This window comes from Drechmeria coniospora, chromosome 03 (assembly GCF_001625195.1).
Source record: "Drechmeria coniospora strain ARSEF 6962 chromosome 03, whole genome shotgun sequence".
NCBI lineage: Eukaryota > Fungi > Ascomycota > Sordariomycetes > Hypocreales > Ophiocordycipitaceae > Drechmeria > Drechmeria coniospora.
The window spans coordinates 482144-505746 of record NC_054391.1 but is presented as its reverse complement, the minus strand read 5'-3'; the positions used below and the strand labels follow the sequence as shown (position 1 = coordinate 505746).

Genomic DNA, 23603 nt, shown 5'->3' with positions numbered 1-23603 from the left:
GTAATAGATCGATGGTAAGTCGTAGGTTGACGTAAACTCGTGGGTTGACGTAGAGTCGCAAGTCGATGTGGAAGTAGTTGCCTTGGTTCTACTTGTACAGTGTGTGCAATAGTAGTGTTCTGGCCGGTTGTAGTACTGCAAGTAGTAGGGACACATAGCTCCGGCCCTGGGCAGTTAATAGGATAGTATCCTATTGGGTAGTCTTACTAGTGTAAATACTAGTGTTTTTAACATTACCTTGTCTGATTCTTCGGTATCGTACCTATATTTCCCAGCGATCGTCCATCTGAAATTTAGCGTTTACTACATTAGTACACTATCCTATTTGCTATCAATGACATGACAATGATTTCGGCACATTGTATGTTTCCGACGGCGAAGGGTCCAATGTTTAAACCATAGTCTCTGCACGCATGCCCTGCCTTAGCTGTACGTCGCTGGCTGACTGGCGGGGCCAAGATCCTTGGCCTTGCTGTCCTGGGTCTTGCCATGCGGGGCCTCGTTATCTCTGGTCTTGCTCTCTGGGCCTTTAAGGCAGGTACCAGGACTTAGTGGTTCATGCAGTGACCGATTTTGTAGTGAACTCTGTACAGAAAAACTGCAGCTAGCGAGGCGCGAGTATCCATGCTATAGGGATGAGTATTCCTAATTATACGAACCGTTATCTTTATTCTCACGACTTTTCGCCTAGCGCCCCACAACGCCCCGCTATATAACTTTAGCGCCTATGCAGTACAAAAAGATACAAGTAATTATCTTGAGTATAATTCTTGTTGTTCCTCAATATCTTCCTCAATGTCTCTCTAGATTCCATCAATACCTCGCCTTGTTGGAAGAGGCTGTACAAAGTTACATCAGCCAACTTATCATCAAGACGGTCGGTTTCAGCCTTATCCCAATCAATATACGCCGTCATTTCTTCCCTAGTCCAATCTCTAGTACCAGTGTGCTTTTTACATTGCTTTACCATTTGCTTCCAATCAAGGCACCAATTATACATAGCTTTAGTATACCGTAATGGTAGGTTTTTAGCCTTCCGGTATTTCTGGTTTGTCCTATTGCTTGTATGCTCTTGCATTTGGTACCAAGTATTTCTATCCGTAATATATCTCTGATAGATAGCCAGTGGGTTATCAAACTGTAGGACTGGGGTTACTGTAGCTGCTGTAGTTGCTGCAGCACCTTGCCCGTTCGTGCCGTAGGAGTATATATTCCGAATAAATATAGCGTAAAATTCGTCCTTGGTATTCCGAGTAAAAAGTGTTTAGCTTTTCTCATCTACAGTTAAATTCAGCCTTTGCTTCAGTATATACTACATCCTGCCACATTATGAATATATTTTTAGGGCCATAACTATTGAGGTCTTGGTTATTACTGTTAGCTAGGCTATTACTGTGACTGCCGGAACCGCTGTGACTACTGGGGCCGTTGTGACTAGCCGGGCCGCTGCTTGACTGCCGGGACCGCTATAACTGCCGGGACCGCTATAACTGCCGGGTTAGTTGTAACTAGCCGGGCCGCTATTGTGATTACTGGGGCCGTTGTGACTAGACAGGCCGTTGCTATAATAGCTCAAGTTAACAATAGAGTGAATATCCATTTTGAACTGTTGTATTTCTATATGTATCATTTTGTGTTGCATTGGCGCTAACATTTTATTGCGGCGCGTTGTGGAGCGCTAGACGAGAAGTCGTGTGAATAGAGAAAACGGTTCGTATAATTAGGAATACTCATAGGGATATCTTGGGAGAGCCAAGCATTCTAAGGACTTCCTCCAACTGGGTGGTGACTACGTAGTATCGCAAGTTTATCGTTTGTGGACAGCAAAGTCCTGTAAAGGGTGGGGGAACGGGCGACTGAACAGTTCTGCAATTCGAAACAGTATTGCAACGGTACTACAGTTATAGAAGACAAGCTTCTTCTTCTTGGTGAGGAAATTGCAGGCCAGACCTTAAAGGTTAAGAGCCGTAAGGCTGCTCTCGATATAGTACAAGAAGATACAAAACTAGCCTAGCGATCGGTTCGTATATACGACACTAGTGTGTAGTGTATTATATAGTGACCGAGGCAGGTCAAGGCGGGGTTAAGCGGCTAGGCAAACTAGGGTTACGTATTCGCAACCTTGCGACCAACTGGGGGATAAGTAGGACGCGACAGCGCAACCTCCTGTGTCCTCCCTTTGTACCAGCCAGATTGAATCATTGAAAGAGATCTCTTGTTACCAGTCACCCCCAGAACCGAACCAACATTAGTACTATTAAAGATCTTTATCGGTCGCAAAAAGCCCTTGGAATGAATATACATCTATCGACGCGCGAGGTTAATGTACGAGAGTTCTTAAAGTCCTTGCAACGCCGGGATGCAATTCGGGATAAGGAAAACTATATCGATAAAAGGCCACCAAACACTCCTAAATGGTTATTCTGGGACTGAATTTGAACGAATCTGCCATGAAATTTAGGCCCATAGTGGTATTTCGACTGAATGTTATTTTCGGACTCTTGTTGATTTTCTTTTCGGCCATCATTTACTTACTCGAGGCAGCGATCGCTGTAATGCAGAGATTTCAAACTTATTTACCGTTGAGTTTACTAGGGAAGGATGAACCCGGTGTATGCCGCTTATCTTTACAACTCAGGCCGGCAAGCAAAATCAGCACGGAAGGCATTAGACTGCAGGTGCGTATTGCAATAGGAACCCGCTTATCGGTATCCTAGGCGGCCTTGCGTTTTTACTTTTTGTATCGTTGGGACCTAGGTAACGGGTTGTTTCCTAATTTCCAGCAACGGTCTTTATGGTACGATATCCGGATGATAAAAGGTACCGACAGTACAGCAGCCTTCTCGTATAACTCAAAACGAGAGTGGGTTATAAAGGCTTTCAGCTATACTAGTATTGCATCGCGGAAGAAAACGCACATTGGCCGTAGCTTGGGCGCAAGAATAGTAGAGCTAAAAGGTATGGGCGATGGTTAGATACGCCGCGCCGGTCAATGGAATCAAGAGCAGATAGTTCGCTATTACCTAAACTCACTACCTCGTAAGTTTATGCGTACCATGGCCGACCACCAGCCGCAAATGTGTACCTTTGAGATACGCCGTATAATTATAATACCACTTTAAGTATTGCTATTGATGATCTGGCCCAATCTAGATAATTGGCAAGGGCGTTTTGGTCTAGGTGCTGGACAGGAAAATGATCTTGCAGGAATAGGGCTAACGAACCTGTTTTTCTATCTACAGGAAGTTATTTTACAACATTCCGCTATTTTAATGAAGGAATACTCCGAAAGCGCTATTCGGAACCATTTAGTCTTCTGACACACAGCGTATAAAATCTTCGCATTGTAGCTATCGGACTTTCTTCTCGAAGAATAGCAGCCTAATCATCTTGCTATTTTCGAGCAATGCCAGTCCTTACATACCACCTTCAACAAATTAACGCTTGGAATAAAGTAAGGGTTACTAGGGTTAAGACGGAAATAAACGAGCAACTATAAGCAATTAAAACATAACTCTCAGAAGCCTAGTTACTTCCCTTGTCTAATAGCTTCAATCTACAGCTGACAGCTAGAGCGGCTACCGAGGCGTCTACTGGAGCAGCTGCTACAGCGGCTATGTCGGAAGAGGCTATAAATATAACGGAGAAGGGTTGTTTTTTATCAGCAGGGTCGAGTATCTGCAGTAGCCGTGCTAAAAGCCCAATTCCAGCAATCTTGGTAGCATCCGATACGATTGTCGTTAGGTCGATACCACCACCCCAGTATCAAAGGTGCCGCGCAGTTAAACCGGTTAAGGCGCTCTGGAGCGAGTGGAAAGTTGGCCTACGAGACGGACCTTCTATTAACGACCTCGATAATAGATGCCACAGTCAATACCGCGCAGACTGTTAAACGGAATTGCAGTTGTACTCGTTGCGGCGTGAGGTTTTTTGGAAATTAGAGGGTTGCAAAGGCGTATAGGTGCACAGGCTGCAATGTATACTGATAACTTGCAATACGAACAGACCGGCCGAGCACTTGACTTACTTTGTGAATTACTTTGCGCAAATGGAAAATCGCAAATTATACGATAGAATAGCTAGAAAAATGCAATATCTCCTGCTGCACGCCCAACTGTGGATAAGGGTGGATATTAACGGCCGCTAAGCGTACGGACGGAAAATAGCGGTGGCGCTTCACTCAGCCATTGAATCAGCCACCAAACCCCCGCCGTGGATATCCTGTGGCTATTTAATCTAACTACACCTTATTTAGACAATGAGATAAGTGGTCTGATTTTGAGTTGAATTACTGGCCTTATAGGTAAGGTTTGTATAGGGGGGATAGAAACAACTGCTGTTCTAGCTATGCCCTATTTAAACGATAAGGTACGTGGTCTGATTTTGAGCTGGATTGCTTGCATATAGCTACAAGTAAGGTTTGCGAGAGGGTAATAGAAACAACTGCTAGTATAACTACGCCTTATTTAGACGATGAGGGAAGTGGTCTGATTATGAGCTGAATTGCTCGCCTACTGGCAAGGTTTGCGGGTAGGTAGTAGAAACAACTAGTATCAGCAGACTAACTCTACGAACTTATAGACAATAACAGTCACAATATTTGACTGTTCATTGGGGGTTTAAGCTTTGTTAGGTATTACTTTAGGGTATTATCATAACTCTAAGTCTAGAACCCTTTTATATAGGATGAGCATGTATTATATCGTACGAGATGAACCTAATCCGATAGTAAATTCTTTGGTAATGGATCCCTGCGTATAAAGACTGGTCACATTTGACATTACACGGAGTAGTACTATATATAATGCAGATAGATTAAATAAGCAAGTAGCAGGCTAGGGAGAATAAATATTCAGGACATATATCAGGATACCATCTACTAAGAAATATACTTGAGAGAGGATCTCACACTACAATGCATGCTTTACTAATACTATATAACGACCTTGTTCAATAAAAACATTTTATTGTACATACCCTATTTCTATTAGGTATTTATTTTGAATAGTATTACATCGTTATATTTTTATTATTTGCTTTCGACCTAATTTTTTCCATATACTACCCAAGAACCCTCATTTTTGCACTCCTATTCAGAGCGCATTATGAATATCAGAAGCTTAGCAAGATTCACCCTCTTTCTATTGTATGCAAATCTTGCTTACGGAGTAGTATACGATAATACAGGGACAGTACTTGTTGAATTTCAGCCCTTTGAAATATTATGCTCTAGCGCAATAATAGAGAGCCATAGTATTCGGTATGATATTCTTACGGTAGATATCCGTCCTTATAGAATGTTAATACTAAGCGGGTATTAGAACGTATACTTTATATCCAGGTCCAAATAATTTTATAGGACCATTCACTACGATTACAGGCATCGGTACAGGTACCGTACTATCTACGATATCTTTGAATCCAACGGGAACAGGGAGAACCGGGACGATTATAGTACTAGAGCCAAGTACAATAGAGGAAACATTTACAGGACCATATACAACTATTACTGCGGTTGGAACCGGTACGAGTACTATTACACTATTACTGCCACCTTTTAGTACGGATAAGATAGGGACAGTTGTCATTATCGAACCGCAATCAACATTTACCGGCCCGTATAAAACCATTACGAGTAAGGGAACGGAATTAATAGGGTCGACTTTTACACAAGCACCAAAAGGAACCTTTAAGACAGGAACAATCGTCATTGTCGAGCCAACATTAGTAGGGTCTCTAACTGGTGGATATACTACTGAGACGAAATTTGGACCAACGCCTGGCACCAGTTCGATTCTACCACCAACTGGATGTATAAATTGTCCTACTACTATTATTGTAACTATAACTCCTAATATACTGACCCAAGTTACAAGTGGACCCGTAGAAGGAACAAGCACGATATTTCCCCCACCCGGATGTAGAGGCAGATGCCGTACAAGAGTAGTTGTAACGGTTATAGTCGAGTCGACTATTGGCCCTACGCCAGGTATAAGCACGATTATACCACCTCCTGGATGTACAGTAAACTGCAGAATAAGAATTATTGCAACAGCTACAGGAGAATATACAACTGAGACTACGCATGGACCGGTAGCAGGCATAAGTACCATACTGCCTTCAGCTAAATGTATAAGCAGCTGTCTAACAAGGACTATTATAACGGTGGGTACTACAGATGCTATATCAGAAACCATATACGGGTCAACGGATGGTACAAGTACTATACCGCCTTCGGCTGGATGTGTAGGTAACTGTCCTACAAGGATTGTTATAACTATCGGTACTACAGGCATTATAACAGAGTCTACTACAGGGCCAACACCTGGAACTAGTACTATCTTGCCTTCTGTCGGGTGTGCTGGAAACTGCCCTACTAGAATTATTGTTACTGTAGGTCCTACTGGCGGTATAACCACCGAATCAACCTATGGACCGACAGCTGGAACGAGTACAAGATTACCATCAGCAGGATGCATTGGCCATTGTCCTACAAGAGTAATAATTACAATAAGTACGACAGATGCAATTACAGAATCTACCTATGGACCAACGGCCGGGACTAGTACAATTCCACCACTACCTGGGTGTATCGGCAACTGCCCTACAAGAATTATTGTAACAGTAGGTACTAGTGGTCTTGTTATTGAATCTACCTACGGACCGACAGACGGTACAAGTACGATACCACCTTCGACTGGATGTGTAGGTAATTGTCCTACGAGGATTGTTATAACTGTCAGTACTACAGGCGTTATAATTGAGTCTACAACAGGACCTACACCGGGAACCAGTACTATTTTTCCTTCTGCTGGGTGTACTGGAAACTGCCCCACTAGAATTATTGTTACTTTAGGTCCTACTGGCGGTATAACCACCGAATCAACCTATGGACCGACGGCTGGAACAAATACAAGATTACCATCAGCAGGATGCATTGGCTATTGTCCTACAAGAGTAATAGTTACAATAGGTACGACAGATGCAATTACAGAATCTACATATGGACCAACGGCCGGGACTAGTACAATTCCACCACTACCTGGATGTATCGGCAACTGCCCTACAAGATATATTGTAACAGTAGGTACGTCTGCCCATTATTATAGTACCGTTACGACCTATGGTCCGACTGCTGGTACAAGCACGATTCCTCCGTCATCTCCATGTATATCAAACTGCTATACGCAAATAATCGTTACTATTACAGGCGGTTTTAGTACTACAAACACCTTCGGACCTACTCCTGGTACCAGCACGATACCACCACAATCCGGATGTACGCTTAACTGTTTTACAACAATTATAATTACACAGGCTACTACAGATATTGTTACACGATCAACAAAAGGACCAACTGAGGGAACCAGTACGATTTTTCCATCTGCAGGATGTATTGGGAACTGTCCGAAAACAATTATTATTACTATCCCGACAACAGGAGGCATTTTTACATTAACTACATTTGGACCAACCGCTGGAACAAGTACAATATTGCCAACAAATTCTGAATGTCCCGATAATGCTCTAATGCGCCGCAACAACATTATACCAAGAAATGAGGAATGCCAAACAACAATAATTTTGACTATTGCTACAACGAGTATTGTTACACAGTTCACAACCGGATCAACAGCTGGTACCAGTACTGCTCCACCTTTGTCCGGTTGTACATCAAACTGTTATACACGAGTAATTATAACTGTAGAACCTACTGGAGGTTTTATAACTGAAACTACATATGGTCCAACTACTGGCATAAGTACAATTCTACCATCCACCGGATGCACCGGATTCTGTCCCACTAGGATTATAGTTACCACCACAGGCGGCTTTAGCACTATTACAACGTTTGGCCCAACCGTTGGGACGAGTACTGTTCCACCAACATTTGGATGCACAGTAAACTGTTATACACTAATTATTGTAACTGTAGCACCTACCGGAGGTTTTATAACTGAAACTACCTTTGGGCCAACAGCTGGGACTAGTACTATTATACCCTCTTCTGGATGCACCGGATTCTGCCCTACAAAAGTTATTGTTACAGCTACAGGCGGATATAGTACTACTACGACGTTTGGTCCAACTGCTGGCACAAGCACCATTCCACCAACATCAGGATGTACAGGAAACTGCTATACACAAATTATTGTAACTGCAGTATCTACTGGAGGGTTTATGACTGAAACTACCTTTGGTCCAACTGTTGGGACGAGTACTATATTACCGTCTTCGGGTTGCACCGGATTCTGCCCAACCAGAATTATTGTTACAGCTACAGGTGGTTATAGTACTATAACAACGTTTGGCCCAACTGCTGGTACAAGCACCATTCCACCAACATCAGGATGCACAGTACACTGCTATACACAGATTATCGTAACTGTTACACCTACTGGAGGTGTAATTACTGAAACCACTCTTGGTCCAACTGTCGGGACTAGTACTATTTCCCCCTCTATTGGGTGTACCGGATTCTGTCCCACTAGAATTATCGTTACAGCTACAGGAGGCTTAAGTACTATTACAACGTTCGGCCCAACAGCCGGGATGAGCACTATTCCACCAACATCAGGATGCACAGTAAACTGCTATACACAGATTATCGTAACTATTACACCTACTGGAGGTATTATAACTGAAACTACTCTTGGTCCAACTATTGGGACCAGTACTATTTTCCCCTCTCTTGAATGTACCGGATTCTGTCCTACTAGAATTGTCGTCACGGCTACAGGCGGCTTAAGTTCAATTACAACGTTTGGCCCAACTGCTGGGACAAGCACCATTCCACCAACACCAGGATGCACTGTAAACTGCTATACACAGATTATCGTAACTGTTACACCTACTGGAGGGGAAATAACTGAAACAACTCTTGGTCCAACTGTTGGGACTAGTACTATTTTTCCCTCTCTTGGGTGTACCGGATTCTGTCCCACTAGAATTATCGTTACAGCTAAAGGCAGCTTAAGCACTATTACGACGTTTGGCCCAACGGACGGGACAAGCACTATTCCACCAACATCAGGATGTACAGTAAACTGCTATACACAGATTATTGTAACTGTTATACCTACTGGAAGTGTAATAACTGAAACTACTCTTGGTCCAACTGTTGGGACTAGTACTATTTTCCCCTCCCTTGGGTGTACCGGATTCTGTCCCACTAGAATTATCGTTACAGCTACAGGCAGCTTAAGTACTATTACAACGTTTGGCCCAACAGCCGGGACAAGCACTATTCCACCAACATCAGGATGCACAGTAAACTGCTATACACAGATTATCGTAACCGTTACACCTACTGGAGGTGTTATAACTGAAACTACTGTTGGTCCGACTGTTGGGACTAGTACTATTTTCCCCTCTCTTGGGTGTACTGCATTCTGTCCCACTAGAATTGTCGTTACAGCTACAGGCAGCTTAAGCACTATTACAACGTTTGGCCCAACAGCCGGGACGAGCACCATTCCACCAACACCGGGATGCACTATAAACTGCTATACACAGATTATCGTAACTTTTACACCTACTGGAGGTGTTATAACTGTAACTACTCTTGGTCCGATTGTCGGGACTAGTACTATTTTCCCTTCTCTTGGGTGTACTGGATTCTGTCCCACCAGAATCGTCGTTACAGTTACAGGCGACTTAAGCACTATTACAACGTTTGGCCCAACTGCTGGGACAAGCACCATTCCACCAACACCAGGATGCACTATAAGCTGCCATACACAGATTATCGTAACTAATACACCTACTGGAGGTGTTATAACTGAAACTACTCTTGGTCCGACTGTTGGGACTAGTACTATTTTCCCCTCTCTTGGTTGTACTGGATTCTGTCCCACTAGAATTATCGTTACAGCTACAGGCAGCTTAAGCACTATTACAACGTTTGGCCCAACAGCCGGGACGAGCACCATTCCACCAACACCGGGATGCACAGTAAACTGCTATACACAGATTATTGTAACTGTTATACCTACTGGAGGTGTTATAACTGAAACTACTCTTGGTCCGACTGTCGGGACTAGTACTATTTTTCCCTCTGTTTGGTGTAATGGATTCTGTCCTACTAGAATCATCGTTACAGCTACAGGAAGCTTAAGTACTATTACAACGTTCGGCCCATCAGCCGGGACAAGTACCATTCCACCAACACCAGGATGCACTATAAACTGCTATACACAAATAATCGTAACTGTTACACCTACTGGAGGTGTTATAACTGAAACTACTTTTGGGACAACTGTCGGGACTAGTACTATTTTACCATCTGATGGGTGTACTGGATTCTGTCCCACCAGAATTGTCGTTACAGCTACAGGCAACTTAAGCACTATTACAACGTTTGGCCCAGCTGCTGGGACAAGTACTATTCCCCCAACACCAGGATGCACAATAAACTGCTATACACAGATTATCGTAACTGTTACACCTACTGGAGGTGTAATTACTGAAACTACTATTGGGCCAACTGTTGGTACTAATACTATTTTCCCCTCTCTTGGGTGTACCGGATTCTGTCCCACCAGAATTATCGTTACAGCTACAGGCAGCTTAAGTACTATTACAACGTTTGGACCAACTGCTGGGACGAGCACTATTCCACCAATATTAGGATGCACTGTAAACTGCTATACACAGATTATCGTAACTATTACACCTACTGGAGGTATAATTACTGAAACTACTCTTGGGCCTACTGTAGGGACTAGTACCATTTTCCCCTCTCTTGGGTGTACTGGATTCTGTCCCACTAGAATTATCGTTACAGCTACAGGCGGCTTGAGTACTATTACAACGTTCGGCCCAACTGCTGGGACAAGCACCATTCCACCAACATCAGGATGCACAGTAAACTGCTATACACAGATTATCGTAACTGTTACACCTACTGGAGGTGTAATTACTGAAACTACTATTGGGCCAACTGTTGGTACTAATACTATTTTCCCCTCTCTTGGGTGTACCGGATTCTGTCCCACCAGAATTATCGTTACAGCTACAGGCAGCTTAAGTACTATTACAACGTTTGGCCCAACTGCTGGGACGAGCACTATTCCACCAATATTAGGATGCACTGTAAACTGCTATACACAGATTATCGTAACTGTTACACCTACTGGAGGTATTATAACTGTAACTACTCTTGGTCCGACTGTCGGGACTAGTACGATTTTCCCTTCTATTGGGTGTACTGAATTCTGTCCCACCAGAATCGTCGTTACAGTTACAGGCAGCTTAAGTACTATTACAACGTTTGGCCCAACTGCTGGGACGAGCACCATTCCACCAACACCAGGATGCACTGTAAACTGCTATACACAGATTATCATAACTGTTATACCTACTGGAGGTGTCATAACTGAAACTACTCTTGGTCCGACTGTTGGGACTAGTACTATTTTCCCCTCTCCTGGGTGTACTGGATTCTGTCCCACTAGAATTGTAGTTACAGCTACAGGCAGCTTAAGTACTATTACAACGTTTGGCCCAACTGCTGGGACGAGCACCATTCCAACAACATCAGGATGCACTATAAACTGCTATACACAGATTATCGTAACTGTTACACCTACTGGAGGTGTTATAACTGAAACTACTCTTGGTTCGACTGTCGGGACTAGTACTATTTTCCCCTCTCTTGGATGTACTGGATTCTGTCCCACTAGAATTATCGTTACAGCTACAGGCGGCTTAAGCACTATTACAACGTTTGGCCCAACAGCCGGGACAAGCACTATTCCACCAACATCAGGATGCACTATAAACTGCTATACACAGATTATCGTAACTGTTACACCTACTGGAGGTGTTATAACTGAAACTACCATTGGTCCGACTGTTGGGACTAGTACTATTTCTCCCTCTCTTGGGTGTACTGGATTCTGTCCCACTAGAATTGTCGTTACAGCTACAGGCAGCTTAAGCACTATTACAACGTTTGGCCCAACAGCCGGGACGAGCACCATTCCACCAACATCAGGATGCACAGTAAACTGCTATACACAGATTATCGTAACTGTTACACCTACTGGAGGTGTTATAACTGAAACTACCATTGGTCCGACTGTTGGGACTAGTACTATTTCTCCCTCTCTTGGGTGTACTGGATTCTGTCCCACTAGAATTGTCGTTACAACTACAGGCAGCTTAAGCACTATTAGAACGTTTGGCCCAACAGCCGGGACGAGCACCATTCCACCAACACCGGGATGCACTATAAACTGCTATACACAGATTATCGTAACTGTCACACCTACTGGAGGTGTTATAACTGTAACCACTCTTGGTCCGACTGTCGGGACTAGTACTATTTTCCCTTCTCTTGGGTGTACTGAATTCTGTCCCACCAGAATCGTCGTTACAGTTACAGGCAGCTTAAGCACTATTACAACGTTTGGCCCAACTGCTGGGACGAGCACCATTCCACCAACACCAGGATGCACAGTAAACTGCTATACACAGATTATCGTAACTGTTACACCTACTGGAGGTTTAATTACTGAAACCACTCTTGGTCCGACTGTCGGGACTAGTACTATTTTACCCTCTCTTGGTTGCACCGGATTCTGTCCCACTAGGATTGTTATTACTGCTACAGGCGTCTTAAGCACCGTTACGACGCTTGGTCCAACTGCTGGTACGTCAACGATCTTACCGCCTCTTGGATGTGTGATTAACTGCGTAACGTCCATTGTTGTAACTGTTATACCTACTGGAGGGATAATAACTGAAACCACTCTTGGTCCAACTATCGGGACTAGTACTATTTTCCCCTCTATTGGATGTACCGGATTCTGTCCCACCAGAATTATGGTTACAGCTACAGGCGACTTAAGTACTATTACAACGTTTGGCCCAACTGCTGGGACAAGCACCATTCCACCAACACCAGGATGCACTATAAGCTGCTATACACAGATTATCATAACTGTTACACCTACTGGAGGTGTAATAACTGAAACTACTCTTGGTCCGACTGTTGGGACTAGTACGATTTTCCCTTCTCTTGGGTGTACTGGATTCTGTCCTACTAGAATTGTCGTTACAGCTACAGGCAGCTTAAGTACTATTACAACGTTTGGCCCAACTGCAGGTACAAGCACCATTCCACCAACATTAGGATGTACAGTAAACTGTTATACACAGATTATCGTAACTGTTTTACCTACTGGAGGTGTAATAACTGAAACTACTATTGGTCCGACTGTCGGGACTAGTACTATTTTCCCCTCTCTTGGTTGCACCGGATTCTGTCCCACTAGGATTGTTATTACTGCTACAGGCGTCTTAAGCACCGTCACGACGATTGGTCCAACTGCTGGTACGTCGACGATCTTGCCGCCTCTTGGATGCGTGATTAACTGCGTAACGTCCATTGTTGTAACTGTTATACCTACTGGAGGGATAATAACTGAAACCACTCTTGGTCCAACTCTCGGGACTAGTACTATTTCCCCCTCTATTGGATGTACTGGATTCTGTCCCACCAGAATTATCGTTACAGCTACAGGCGGCTTAGGTACTATTACAACGTTCGGCCCAACTGCTGGGACAAGCACCATTCCACCAACACCAGGATGCACTATAAGCTGCTATACACAGATTATCGTAACTGTTACACCTACTGGAGGTATCATAACTGAAACTACTCTTGGTCCGACTGTTGGGACTAGTACGATTTTCCCTTCTATTGGGTGTACTGGATTCTGTCCCACTAGAATTATCGTTACAGCTACAGGCAGCTTAAGTACTATTACAACATTTGGCCCAACAGCCGGGACGAGCACTATTCCACCAACACCAGGATGCACTGTAAACTGCTATACACAAATTATCGTAACTGTTGCACCTACTGGAGGTTTAATAACTGAAACTACTCTTGGACCCATAGTTGGGACTAGTACTATTTTACCCTCTCTTGGTTGCAGCGGATTCTGTCCTACTAGGATTGTTGTTACTGCTACAGGCGTCTTAAGCACCGTCACAACGCTTGGTCCAACTGCTGGTACGTCGACGATCTTGCCGCCTTTTGGATGCTTGATTAACTGCGTAACGTCCATTGTTGTAACTGTACTGCCTACTGGAGGTGTAATAACTGAAACCACTCTCGGTTCAACTGTCGGGACTAGTACTGTTTTACCCTCTCTTGGATGCACCGGATTCTGTCCTACTAGGATTCTTGTTACTGCTACAGGCGTCTTAAGCACCGTCACAACGCTTGGTCCAACTGCTGGTACGTCGACGATCTTGCCGCCTCTTGGATGCGTGATTAACTGTGTAACGTCCATTGTTGTAACTGTACTGCCTACTGGAGGTGTAATAACTGAAACCACTCTTGGTCCGACTGTCGGGACTAGTACTATTTTCCCCTCTCTGGGATGTACTGGATTCTGTCCCACTAGAATTATCGTTACAGCTACAGGCGGCTTGAGTACTATTACAACCTTCGGCCCAACTGCTGGGACAAGCACCATTCCACCAACATCAGGATGCACAGTAAACTGCTATACACAGATTATCATAACTGTTACACCTACTGGAGGTTTAATTACTGAAACCACTCTTGGTCCGACTGTTGGGACTAGTACTATTTTCCCTTCTCTTGGGTGTACTGGATTCTGTCCCACTAGAATTATCGTTACAGCTACAGGCAGCTTAAGTACTATTACAACGTTTGGCCCAACTGCTGGGACGAGCACTATTCCAGCAACACTAGGATGCACTATAAACTGCTATACACAGATTATCGTAACTGTTACACCTACTGGAGGTGTTATAACTGTAACTACTCTTGGTCCAACTATCGGGACTAGTACTATTTTCCCCTCTCTTGGTTGCACCGGATTCTGTCCTACTAGGATTGTTATTACTGCTACAGGCGTCTTAAGCACCGTTACGACGCTTGGTCCAACTGCTGGTACGTCAACGATCTTACCGCCTCTTGGATGCGTGATTAACTGCGTAACGTCCATTGTTGTAACTGTACTGCCTACTGGAGGTGTAATAACTGAAACGACTCTCGGTCCAACTGTCGGGACTAGTACTATTTTACCCTCTCTTGGGTGCACCGGATTCTGTCCCACTAGGATTGTTGTTACTGCTACAGGCGTCTTAAGCACCGTCACAACACTTGGTCCAAGTGCTGGTACGTCGACGATCTTGCCGTCTCTCGGATGTGCGATGAACTGCGTAACGTCCATTATTGTAACAACGCCGCCTACTTTGAGCGCTACGACAATAACAACCATAGGACCCACTGCCGGTACATCAACGATGCAGCCAATCCCTGGATGTACAACCAACTGCATAACTTCTATTTTTGTTACAATGCCTCCTCCCTTAAGCGCAACAACATCTACAACAGTGGGCCCAACTGCAGGTACTTCGACTGTCTTGCCGCCTCCTGGCTGTACGACCAACTGCATAACGACCATTATCATCACAACGCCTCCTACATTTGGGGCAACAATAATATCCACGCTAGGCCCAACCGCCGGTACATCGACGATTTTGCCATCTCCCGGATGTGCAACCAACTGCTTTACGACCATTATTGTTACGACAACTCCTACTTTGAAAGCAACAACAAGGATAACACTTGGCCCAACTGCCGGTACGTCGACGATCCTCCCGCCTGTTGGATGTACAACCAACTGTGTAACGTCCATTATCATCACGACACCTCCTACCTTGGGCGCAACAACGATATCCACACTAGGGCCAACCGCCGGTTCATCGACGATCCTGCCAACACCCGGATGTACAACCAACTGCTTAACGACCATTATTGTCACGACACCTCCTATTTTGGGCGCAACAATATTAACGACACTTGGTCCTACTGCTGGTACGTCGACAATCTTGCCGCCTGTTGGTTGTACGACAAACTGCATGACGTCAATTATTGTTACAACACCTCCTACGTTAAGAGCAACAACAAGGATAACACTCGGCCCAACTGCCGGTACGTCGACTATCCTACCGCCTCCTGGATGTACAGCCAACTGCGTAACATCCATTATCATCACGACACCTCCTACCTTGGGCGCAACAACGATATCCACACTAGGGCCAACCGCCGGTTCATCGACAATCCTGCCAACACCCGGATGTACAACCAACTGCCTAACGACCATTATTGTCACGACACCTCCTATCTTGGGCGCAACAACATTAACGACACTTGGTCCTACTGCTGGTACGTCGACAATCTTGCCGCCTGTTGGTTGTACGACAAACTGCATGACGTCAATTATTGTTACAACACCTCCTACGTTAAGAGCAACAACAAGGATAACACTCGGCCCAACTGCCGGTACGTCGACTATCCTACCGCCTCCTGGATGTACAGCCAACTGCGTAACGTCCATTATCATTACGACACCTCCTGCCTTGAGCGCAACAACATCAACTACACTAGGTCCAACTGCTGGCACATCTACGATCTTGCCGCCCGCTGGTTGTACGACCAACTGTATAACGTCCATTATTGTCACAACGCCTCCCGCTTTCAGTGGAACAACATCGACGACACTAGGTCCGACTGCCGGTACATCGACAATCTTGCCACCTCCAGGATGTACAGTTAACTGCGTTACATCCATCATTATTACAACACCTCCTATCTTTAGCGCTACAACGCGAAGAACTTCGGGCCAAACGGCTGGGACATCGACAATCGTACCGCTTCCAGGATGCACAACCAACTGCATTACGTCTATCATCATTACAACGCTCATTCCTGATACGGCTATTACAACTACTGTTCCAGTTTCCGCAAATGGCACGACTACTACAACGCCGCTAGTAGGCTGTACTCATTCGTGTACCATGAGTATTATTATTACTACTGAGACGCCTTGCATTACGCCCAATATTACTTATCTAGTAGCAAATAATAACCAGATACGTGTTAGTAACAACGGCTGCGTCCCATTTACGGGACATCTTTACGCATACTTTCCAGTCCTACATTTCCCATACAATGCTAATGGCGGACTTTCTATTAATGGAAGTACTTTCTCTTCGCCTGTCATTTTTTTAAGCTGGCAGGTAATGGAGTATGACCTTGGGATACATAACATCCCCATCAACGGCGTTATTACGTTCCCTTTGCAAGCTGGAGTAAATAGTGCCTCTCCCACTGTCTTTACGTCGATGGTACAAATTAGTGGATACAACTTCCGAATTTATAGGAACATGGTACTAACTGTCGAACGCCTAAGTACAATTGTTAATTATACGCCTGGGAGCATTGGATTTACGATGTGGGGATCAAGTGGCAGTGGGGAGGATAGCAACAATAATCTTCTTTGGCCGTAGTGTGGGCTCGGCCCGAACTCCTGCAAGGCTTAGGTTACGGTTAGGGAGCCACTACTTGTCGCGGCTTCTCGAGTCGGATAGGAAACCCTAAGCTTGTGAGTGCGGGGTGGGTGAAACAGGTACCGTTTTGCGGGCGGCGGGGACGAAAAGATAAGTACTCGGGGTTGAAATCGTCGAGTCGGAACGGTGCAGTCGAAAAGATCGGCAACGGCGCGGTCTGCAAAGTGTAGACTAGGATTAACGTAATCGTGCCCGGCATGATTACGAAGGGGATAGAAGTGGACGCATAATTGCAACCTCTTTTTCCTCCTTTCGTACCAAATTGAATCCATTGAAAGAGATCTCTTGTTACCAGTTTCCCCCAGAGCCGAACCAACAACCTTAGACTGGTACCGATACGGCGACTACAACAGTTCCACTAATCAGGACTAGTACTGTTATTATTGTAACACCTGTAGGAACCGTTACTATAACGCAACTATGGACTGGAATAGGCACCAGCACTACAACTGTTCCCTGTATTCGAACTACTCTACGTACCGTTATTATCGAAACTCTAATCCCGGTATTACTCTTCCTTGACAAAAATCTATATCAGCCTGCGGCATGTTCAATCACTCCTGTTATGGTATCAGCTCGCCGTATAGGCTTCCTTGCGTCTGGCATTCCAATAACAGTGACCATTCCAGCCGGATACACCTTTCCAAGCCCGACAAATGTATATATGGCCAACTCAAATGCAGCAGGAGTAATAGTCCAGCCTGTAATTGATCCTCCATCGGCTGCATCTGCTGCAGTGACAATGACTGCTGACGGCGCCGGTGTTGTTGTTTCAGATACCGCTTATTAATTTACAATACTGAAACTTACTCTTAGTTGATTTCCTCTGCCTTCTTCCTCCTAATTTCAGGTCGGGGCAAGATAGGTTATGTACAATTATTCTAGTTACACCTGTAGAGACCGTTTCCTCATTCTCTTTCAACTTGGGCATCGGCTGCTTATCCTACAAACAGCCTCTGACTGTTAGTTGTGTGTAGCTGAATGATGTTGGTGATCCTATTGTTGAATTATTGATCTAGCCTTGCAGCAGACTTTTCTGGCTGGTTGTTGCGGCTTGCGTTAGCCTTTATCGCTAGCGGGTGGGCTGATTGATATGGCTCGTAGTGTATTCACTACACTGCTTTTAGTGTAACCACTATAGCATAACTATTATGAATTCATACTCAATATACTGTGTATCAGCCCATCTTCTGACACTGGTAATGCGGAGAGTCAAACTTGTCAAGCAGGTGTCGACTTAGACTGGATTAACGCCCTCAACAAATGCTAATGGAGGCGATCGATCTACTGCAGGACACGTTGGAATTTTTTAATTTTTTTTTTGCCGACATGGGCAGTCGTCCAATGTACAACCTGGCACGTCTGGCCCATAAGTAAGGGGGCAGAGAGAGAAGGCATAGTCAATAGCAATTTTACAACTACAGCGCATGCATAGCGCTGCTTGTAATTGTCAGTACCTTCCCAGGCGGCCTGTGACCATATATAAAGCCCACTTCACGATCTTATTGCCTCTGACGAAAAGAACCTTCTCCATTGCGAAGATATCTTGATTCGGAAACTCATTTACCTTAAGGCTACATGTTTATTGCAGTGGCCGGAACGATGGCATTAACTGTAGGGGTATCCTCTGAGAACAGGAGGTCAGGCAGCTGCATCGGTATCCGTTTCTGCCTTGGACACAAGTCTCGTCCCCGAATGTTCCAGGAACAACATCATCCCACATTGCTCACATTCCTGCACGCCACTAACTGTAATATCGTTATGCTGGCCAGTATGGATATACGTACCGTACCACTAGCCGAACCATGTTGGGAACAAGGCCGCCGTTTGTAGTTGAAGTTAGACCTTGGTGGCGCCAAGACAGACAGATCTATTGTACTTTCTACATTTCGGTAATAACCTTTATTGCAGCGTACTGCACAAGTACTGGCAGTGCAAGGTTAGTGAAGGGGCATTATAGTGCACAAAGTATATTCTTTGCTGGTACGAGTTCACATCCTTTGCTTAGAATGGGCAAGTCGTAATGTTAATGATCCACCCTTAGTTGGGTCGGATCTGTTATAACCTTCTTCTCCATACTCGGTTGCTTTTCTCCGAAAATACTTGACACTAAGTACACTCCGATCAAAAACAGACCGAGCACGGATGAGAATGGCAAACGAGATGTAGGTGCACATTATAGCGAACAATACGTTTAGACAATAGGAACGAGAATACCAAAAAAAAAAGCTGATTCTCTCGTATTGTTTATCTGTTGTGCTTGGATTGATGTGTGTGTATATATTGACCAAGCTATATCACTGCGTGGGCAAAGTGACCTAGACTAGGATTCCGTAATCGCAACCCGTGCGATTGCGTAGGGGATAAGTAGGTCGCGTTACCGCAACCTCCTTTTCCTCCCTTCGTACCAAATCGAATCATTGAAAGACATCTCTCGTTACCAGTTTCCCCCAGGACCGAACCAACAATAACTCTATAACTGCCATTTGTGTATCATGCCTTGGCCTCGTTGTAGCTAGTTGGCCAATTTTATCAATGTAGGAGGCTTCTGATAGCCAAATTAATTGTTGTTCCCTATCTCTGATTATCTCGATACCAAGGAACCACTGTAGGTTATTCCCCCTGTAAGCTGGTACTTATGCTGTAACTGCTGTACTACTGAGTCTACATCTGATTCATCCTTGTTATGGTAGACAAGGACTATATCGTCAAGATAAAAGAATATAATAATCCGACCGTATGTTAGGCAGCAGGGCTCGTGTGGTATGCTTTTGAACCCGATTTTTCGCAATGTACTTGTTAATTCGCGGTGCAAATTCATGATTAGTCTAGTGCTTGATGCCATATCTTATCGGTATGATATCTAGTATTGTTCACCGTAGCAGTTGAGCCTGCAAGTATTACTCGCAGCATCGACGGTGATAGCAACTTGCCCTGTCGCAGTTACCGGCTCTGTAAAACATAGGGTGCGGTAATCCGTATAGTAATCTGTGCCTGTACACCACGAAGGTCTGTATACAGTGCTGTCTAACACGTCACCATCTATTCCACATAGGCCAGGATGTCCGCTGGGGACCGTAGATGGTCCCAGGCCATAAGACACGCAACACATTTCCCAGATTGGTGTACCTGCTCCTGCTAGACCTGAACATAACTTAGAAGTCATGCTCGCACACGGCGTTGCCCATGCGGTCAACCCTTCACCTTGAAAAGTATTCCATAGACCTTCGTAACATGGAGATAGTAGTGCTGCTACAAACCGAATTTGGGTCTCGCCACCGCGGGCGTAATGTCTTACATTAAAACTATATCTAGTGCAGAAGGTGTTTGAAAATGTGGTGGATGTGTACAGTCCGGTTGGCGTACATTCTGGTAAGCCGTATAAGCTAGTATGTGTCGAGTATATAGTAGTCGTGCTACCACTCTGGCATGTTATTAATTTATACACGGTTTTTACCGTACCTATTTCATCATCGGCCGGTCCAATGATCCCCATGTCAGTTTCGACAGTTTGACAGGATTGCGCAACGACATTTTGGAAGATTGCCGACGAGGTCAATAGATTAATGAAAAACTTCTGAGGTCTGGTCATGTTTGTGATTTATGTTGAAAGCCTACTCTATGAGATTGTAATTGTCAGATGTTTGGTGGTATAAAATACAATAACTTCTGAAAATACAATAACTTCTGTTACTGTCGAACGGATTGAAGATGTGAAATGTCTTGATTGAATAATCTATTGATTGATTACCTCTGCTTCCCAATCTTGGTTGGGCCAGGCAGGGTATATCCTTTTATTCTAGTTTACCTAAAGGGACTATGTCCTTCCTCCAAGTAGACTCGTCTTATTTTGACTTATCTTAGTCCAATGTGGCTGGCATTGTATATCCACCACACCACTTCCAGTATATTACTAAAGTGTAAACAGTATAGACTCACACTTATTATACTGTATAACAGCCGATCTTCTGACAATAACAGCCGATCTTCTGACAATATCAGCCGATCTTCTGACACGAGTAATACCTGAAGATTGCCATTACGGCGAAGGCGCTTGTTACGAACCAACCGCAGCTGGAGGAGCCGGCCTGCTTAAAGACCAGGGAGGTAAGATGCGGGGAAACAAATATTACGAACCAACCGCAGCTAGAGGAGCCGGCCTACTTGAAGGCCAGGCCAGCAAGACGCAGGGAAACTATGCACAAGAGTGGAACCTATTACGTGCTCCCGCGTACTTGCTATTACAACTGTACCAAAGACCTTTGATCACCATGCTCCGTCTGATTACTATGATCATTACTAATTACAGTGAGCAAGGCGATCAAAGCAATCCTAATAACACCCTTAGGGTTTCCTTTTCGACTTAAAAAGCCGCGCTACCTAGTGGCGTACTGCAGGACCAGTTCCTTGAATTAGGACTGTCCATCTATGCCAGCTCGGCAACAATCAACCCTTACGGCCTGGGTGGCCGGCGTACGACCGAGTGTGGCCCGCTCTCCGAGCCGAGCATAAACTCTCCCTCGGAGGCGGGCACGCGTCTGAAGTGGCGCCGGAACTACGCTTCCCGTCCGGGCCTCTTGAACGCGCCGTAACGGAGCGGCATCACCATGTCCGGACACTGGCAGGTGTCCTGTTCCGCCTCGGGGTCGGCCACACAGTATATCGTCTGCGGCTGGAAGCACTGGTAGCACACCGTCAGCCTCGGCATCCAGGGCTTCCGCCCAGACGCCTTGATCGCAATGCTCTTGGCGTTGATCAAATCCCAGCGATAGGGGCAGGCCTGGCACGTCGCGTCCCCCGCCATACACCAGGTCCAGTCCTCTAGTTTGTCCATCATCTGTCTAATAACCGCCCGCGCGAAGTAGTGCATGGTAAGGTAGAGGGCCATAGCGTCGTCATAGGTGTCGCTGCGGCCCCCGGGGCTCTACATACTCTCGAGCACAACAACAGATTCGCTTCGGCGCCCGTTGCGGCCGGCCCGGCCCGATTCCTGGCAGAACTCCACCAGGCTCTCGGGCGCGCCTATGTAGAGGACGATATAGGTTACTTGCCCTATATCCCACTTGTTATGCGTACTGATTCATAATCACTATACGAGTGTCTCGTTAAACTGAGATCAACATTAGAGATAGGTTAATGATTGACATTATGGCAATGCGACAGAGTCACGAGCGACGAGAGATATCAGAGATCCGTTGGATCAATGATAGCGATAACCCAGCCGATGCAATGACAAAGATGCAGCCAAATCGATGGAACGGCTTGTATCTACAAACGAGGTCGATGTACGGTCGACAGGGGGTAAGGGGCAAGTAGGATTTTTCGGGCATTTAAAGAGCTGCCTATGTGTGTATATATTGACCAAGGCAAGTCAATTGTATATAACCTACCTGGCGCCGACCTGAAATTAGGAGGAACAAGGCAGAGGCAATCAACCAAGATTCAATCTACAGTATACCCCTTTCATCTCCAACCCATTCTAACAATCCCATAACTAGTAGTACTGTTTACACCAACTTCACTATAATATTACTACCAAACTTCAGACAGTACTCCGTACAACAACTCGAATACGCCAAATTCTGTAATTGGTACTCTGTACATATATATACATATGGACGAAAAATGGAAAATATCACTATACAAGTACGGAGTACTCCGTAAATAACCCTTAATATTGCATACATGTGTACACCAATGTTTGCCAACGGTGCCGGCAGCAAGTTCACCGTGTGCTGCCAGGAGCCATATGGCTATGCTCAGCCTGGCCTTCCTACCATCGATAGGAACACGGCGGAGCGTATCCTGCCGCTGTCCACCTAGAGTCTGATAGCCCGTCGTTGCCAGTACCGTTTGCCGGGCCCAGTATCGGCTCGTCTCGTTAACGGCCTTGTCCCGCTCTATCAGTCCTCCGCGACAGATAAGCATCGACAGGAAGGAAGACGGTTACGCTGTATAAGCATGTAACCATCGCATCCTTGGCCCGAGCGGTAGATGCGTTGTCGAATAACAAAGGCTGGTCCAAACAGTAATGGTATCAATAAGCAACCATTGCCCCTTGTCACCCCTCGTCTCGACTAGTATGGCAACATGGCCAACACACTATCGCCAAAGTCATCCGTTCCATATATGTTTGCTATATTGCTTCCGTTCGTGTGAGCAATAACGTTCGACCCGCCGGCCACAAGCGTTCCAACAGTAAC

General features: G+C 45.1%; 2 protein-coding genes across 2 annotated transcripts; one reads left to right on the top strand and one right to left on the bottom strand.

Annotated features, from left to right (window-relative positions):
* Positions 1-15191: 15191 nt before the first annotated feature.
* Positions 15192-16607, top strand: DCS_06011 (uncharacterized protein; the record flags this gene model as incomplete). The annotated part of the gene is made up of 1 exon (XM_040803304.1): positions 15192-16607. The coding sequence occupies one exon, from the start codon at positions 15192-15194 to the stop codon at positions 16605-16607; it is 1416 nt and encodes a 471-aa protein (XP_040653408.1).
* Positions 16608-21955: 5348 nt separating this feature from the next.
* On the bottom strand, positions 21956-22288 carry DCS_06010 (uncharacterized protein; the record flags this gene model as incomplete). Its single annotated transcript, XM_040803303.1, has 1 exon — positions 21956-22288. The coding sequence occupies one exon, from the start codon at positions 22286-22288 to the stop codon at positions 21956-21958; it is 333 nt and encodes a 110-aa protein (XP_040653407.1).
* Between the last annotated feature and the right edge of the window lie 1315 nt (positions 22289-23603).